Consider the following 5,532-nt stretch of genomic DNA (forward strand, 5'->3'; position numbering starts at 1 on the left):
GTGCGTTTAACGGCTTTTTGACGAAGACTGACGAATGTCCGTTTCATTCCTCTTCATCTCTGGGGTCTCCTCACTGCCTGGAGGAAGTGTCCTGGATGAGAGATGGAGTGGGCGAGAGCTAATGCGAGACGAGGCTGATGGACGTGTGTGTGTGTGTGTGTGTGTGTGTGTGTGTGTGTGTGTGTGTGTGATGGTGGGAGTGAGACTTAACGAGGAGGAAAATAAGCTGAGCAATCTCTGTCTGTCCTCCCTCTACCTCCCAATGACTTACACACACACACACACACACACACACACACACACACACACACACACACACACACACTCTGTGAAACCTTATCTACAGTATGTGGCCAAAAAAATCGACTTCTCTGTATCCTGTATGTTTTACACTCACGGTTCTTCAGTCCAGCTCATTGCTTGAATAAATCAATATACATTAGCCACGTAGGAGCAGTCGGATACCTGCTGTCTGACATGATAAATTTCACTATTTCAAATACAATAAATTGTTTTTATTAAATTCTTTTTCACCAAGTAATTAGAGTGATTAGAATCAGATGAAGAGGTTACATTTGTAAGTTACATGCATGCACGTTGCAGGTTTAAATAAGACTTTACATGCCTTTGATAAATAGACTTTATTAATCTTTCACTGGGTAAATTCAATAATTACAGCAGCACAAGGCCGAGGAAGAAAAAGTCCATCAGAAATTTATTAGAAACCAATAAAAATTGCAAAATTTAAAATAAATAAATAAATAAATAAAGACAGGGTACAACAAAAGTGCGAAAATGAATGAAATACAAAGGTAACTTGTACTGTATACACGCGGTACAATATGCACGATAATATTTTTTTCATGCATATTTTTATGTACCTAAACTGCAGCAGAATGATACACGTGTGTATTTGTGGTTGTATGTTGGACTTTTTCCATGCAGGAGTCCAGCTGCTGTGACGTCTTCACTTTGGTATTAAGCTTCTAGCTTTGGATGAGAGCCTGGAATGCTAAGCTATCAGCTAACGTTAGCTTGCTGGATAGCTTCAGCGCTGATACCTGCCGGTCTGTGCTAACGGACTGATAAACAGTGCTGCAGTTTAACACTGAGCACAGACCAGACTGTCAGTACAGTTTGCCATACAGGAAGTGTCAGATTATTGTGTAGAAAAATGCTCAAAGAGGTAGCAGTGAGTTATGTCCCTGCACAGTTATTATTACAGCAAACGAAAGCTACAGAGACACTAAACATATTTTGACCTCATCAGAACATGTTGGTCATGTTAGCTGGTTAAAGTCTGTCGGGGTTGACTTGCTTTCAGAGTCTCAAGTGGCCATTAGTGGAACTGCAGCAGTTTTCTGTTTGTCTACATTCTTTAGTCATTGATGTTATTAATGACATTTTAATTTTATCACTTACTAAAAATAAGAATGTAACAAGTACATTACTGGATTAGAGTTCACTTTCATTGGACGTCTGATGTTTGTCTGCTATTTTATTGCAACTTGTTACATTCACCTTTGATCTCACCCGTTTCTACAAAAGCTACAGTATGCTTTACCAAGACCTCCTACCAAAAACGTGTTATTTATGTCATTAACAGGTCATGTTATTATATTTATGATGAAAATTACAGTCTCTACTAACAGCTGTCCAATTATTTCAAACAATAAATTGCACTCAAAAACATGTTTAAGCCCAAAATGTTGACTTTAAGAAACTGAAAAACATTTACGTGTAAACAAAGTAAAATGGAAATTTATCCAATCCAACTAGATGTAAACTGAATGTATATCAATCAAGCATAGTTACCTTAAAGATGAATTATTTGACTGAATCAACCTTTGATTTTCTCTATTTCAATGACATTTTACTCAAAACGATTGCTTCATGTTTACGAGGGCAAATGATCATTTTTTTGAGAGTATTCCAGCTGGTCATGCTGCTTCAAGTTCATCATGCTGCTGGAAATCTGCTGCTGCTGCATGTTGGATAGAAATGCTGTACGTTATAAATACATTATAGAACTACTGACCCGCGACATCAAAAGCTTTGAAATGAGTCTCTTCAGTTTAGACAGCAGTCTGTGCAACAGCCCCACCTCTGAGTGGTATCAAAATACACCAGGTATGTTAAGTGGTTTGTATAAGTGAGCCACACATAAACTGAGAGGTTAAACATCGAGTCTGTGAACGCAGCTTTTCTCCTACGAAACGCTGAAGACGTCCAGATGAATCAACGGATTTCCTCGCCTGGTTGATCGAGCATGCGTCAGGATTATCAGAATCAGAGAATCAGAATCAGAAAGGGGTTTATTGCCAAATGTTGAGCAGGTTTACAACATTAGGAAGTTGCTGCGGTGCTTCAGTGCAAACATAGTGTCATAAATAGCACTTAAATAGACATGAAAAAATAAAAGTAGGAATAAGAATTAAAAGTGCTACGTAGAAAGATATGTGCATGAGATATACATGAGAATAAGAATTAGGAGTGCTACGTAGAAGGATATAAACCAGTTCCAACATTTACAAAACTGTAGCAACAGTTTCAAAGCTTCTCCCGCGTTTCAGACGTGTGACGCCGTCCGTTCACATCGTCCTCGTCTTTGAAATCGGTTTCAAGGTTTTCAGGACTTTTGCTGATCACGTCACTCAGAGGCCAAAACTCTGGAGCTGCTGGCACGTGCGCAGCAGCTCTGTTTCGCACACTCATGGACGTGCACGTTAGGGTTAGCCCCGGCGCTCATGTTTTTACACTAAAAACATGAGCGCCGGAGGGCAGGTGCTGAAATAGGAACAGCCTGCTGCCGGTCTGGGGCAGCAGGCTGATGAAGCAGCAGATAGAAAACCTTTAAACTGAACCCGGCACAGAGAGGGACAGCAAAGGCATTCTGCCATCGTCACGCAGAGGAGAGTCAGTCCAGTCTGTGCCAGCAAGCCTCTCCTCTGTACTGCTGCCTGTTCGCCACAGGAACTCCTGCTCTGTTCATCCATCTTTCGCTCCTCCTACACTCCTGTTTGACTCCCTGTACATCGAGTCGCTCGCTTGTTTTTCTTCTTTAACGCAGCCATAATGTTCTGTGCAGGGCGGCTGTGAATCACGAGAAAATGCACACTTCTTAATCCCTGCACTAATTTCCCTTAAATGACAATTTCAATTGTCCTTCTTTTTCACCCATCTCTCCCACTCACTGCTCTCTTGTGACCACATGTGACCCCTCCTCTCTTGGTATCATGTTTATTTAAGCAAATAGCGTAGCCGCCACCCATCAGACAGGTGAGCAGGTAAAAATGCTTTCGTATCATCTTTCCTCAACGATTTGAAACCTGGTCGGCCGCAGGAGATTTTAGATTATTAATGAGGCTCCTCAGCACATTGTCTTCCCCTGAGTGAGCGAGTGAATGAAAGTCCTGGTGTAACAGTGCACCGACAAATACGGGCGAGGCAGCGTGGTATCGGTGTTTATAATCGTGCATTCATTACTGCTAATGTGGCTGTAATGGCAGCGTAATCAGAGTCCTAATTGAGAGTCATTATCGGGATGCTGGTGCTGTGTTCTCCTCAGATGGTTTATATCACTGTCACTGCTGCTTATTAAGCACAGGGTTGTAATAATCACATTGTGGGGAAAATGACTTCATCTTCTTGTTACGCTTCACATTAAAAACGGTGCATCCTGTTGGTGCAAATTTGAATGTCATGATTTTAGGCATATAGAGACAAGGGGCAATGTTCTAACCAGGTGGCTTTCTTTGGTGTTTCTTTCAGGTGTGGGAGTGGTTGCTCAGCTTAATCCGGACAATCTCACGACGCTTGGCCCGCTTCGTATCGGCCGAGGAGTGGAACGAGCCCATAAAAAGATTCTGCCAATCTGCATCTGGATGAAGACACTCTTCATCTGTGACCGACAGCCTAACGCATCAGATAAACATTTTCTACCTCTCGCTGCTTCTCTGCTTGTCAAGAAGGGCGTTTTTTTCTGAAGCGATCACCCCAGAAGGAGGCGCCGGAAAGGAGTGGCTTCAGCGTTTGACAGCTCTGACCCACTTATCACGCTCCAGCCGGTCGAAGGGAAAACTTAGCATTTAGCAGACAGCTTCAGGAAAGGTTATGCATTGTTTTATATTCAGGGCCACTGAGCAGCTGACCTCCCAATCTGATTAGCTCCATACCAACAGCCACACATGTGCCCACACAGGCGCGCGCACACCGGGCTGCCGGCCTCTGCAGGCGCTTTAATAGTGCGCCGCTCGTGTCTGCGTTTCACTTTAGCGTCACAACACGGAGACGCGCGCTGAAATAGCTGAACCCAACTTGGTGTTAGAAGTCCATCAGCGCTCTTAACTCCCTTAGAGCACGCTGACCTTGACCGCCATCAGTGACGTTTGCGTTAGCGGGAGGCGGTGTCACGTCCTGTCTGCTCTGTGAGACTGAGTGAGAATGAGAGCTGGCGTGGCTCCGATAAATACACTAAAAACATGAGCGCCGGAGGGCAGGCGCTGAAATAGGAACGGCTGAGCGTCATTAGACTTTTTAGGCAAATGTGTTACACAAAAAATAGTCCTTATTAATTGAAAAGTGTGTGTGTTTGACACACTGTCAGAACACATGAGAGTCAAAGCTGTCTGGGTCATGTCACTTTGACTGGCCTACATTTGATCCAATAAAGTGGCGACCATGGGACTGCGCTCATCGTAGACAAACGCTCTGCGGTCCTCGCTCGGTAACTATTCTTCTAAAAATAAATAAACAGGGTCTGCAATATTAAAAACTTTCAACATTTCCTAAATGAACGCCTTCCCTTCCTTCTCCGCACCTCCACCCAACACACCAACCATCCAGTCAGTGTGTAAGCCCTGTCTTCGGGCCCCGTGGAGGATGAACGATGTGCCCACGCTTGACTATGAGTTGCTGCTGTCCCCAGCCAGCTCCTCCCTCACCGGCAATCATGGCGGCGGCAGCAGCAGCCCTCCTCTGGCCTTGGTCGGGGTGGACACGGAGCAGCGTACCGCTTTGGCCTTTGTAGGCCTCCTCATGCTCTTCTTAGTCTTCCTGCTGGTCAGATGCTTCAGGATCCTTCTGGACCCCTACAGCCGCATGCCTGCATCATCCTGGACTGACCACAAGGAGGGGCTAGAGAGGGGTCAGTTTGATTATGCACTGGTGTAGGGGGGCACGGCGCAGGGGAGCGTGCCATTGCACACAGACACTGTTTTAAAGCACGGACTGGTTTAGAGGGACATAACATTGTGACTGCACTGCTTAAGAAGGACGTCAACTATTGCAGGAAGTTTGTACTGAGTCACTGTCATCGTGTACTGGTGTAAATACGCGGCTGCAGGACCACAGGTAACCATAACGACTGTGGTTCGACATGAGGCTCGACGCACAGCTGCCTTAACCAGACCTACTGTAACAGGGGAACCATGCTACCCAGGCCACAGCATCACTTTAGGGCTAGCTGGACAGGATTTGGGAAATATTCACTCACAACTAACCTCAAAGCTAGAGTTCTTTTTTTTTTTTTTT

At 44.6% G+C, this 5,532-nt stretch overlaps 1 protein-coding gene across 1 annotated transcript in view; it reads left to right on the plus strand.

The window, feature by feature from the left end:
• LOC106633380 (cortexin-1) overlaps nt 1–5,526 on the plus strand; it is a 14,721-nt gene extending 9,195 nt beyond the window's left edge. Inside the window, exon 2 of the mRNA XM_014336397.2 lies at nt 3,772–5,526. Within this exon, the coding sequence (XP_014191883.1) occupies nt 4,792–5,172 (381 nt within the window). The 5' untranslated portion in view covers nt 3,772–4,791 and the 3' untranslated portion in view covers nt 5,173–5,526. The remainder of the gene's footprint in view (nt 1–3,771) is intronic.
• Nucleotides 5,527–5,532: the final 6 nt, after the last annotated feature.

Source organism: Haplochromis burtoni, unplaced genomic scaffold (genome assembly GCF_018398535.1).
Source record: "Haplochromis burtoni strain Fernald_Lab_line unplaced genomic scaffold, NCSU_Asbu1 Contig_133, whole genome shotgun sequence".
NCBI lineage: Eukaryota > Metazoa > Chordata > Actinopteri > Cichliformes > Cichlidae > Haplochromis > Haplochromis burtoni.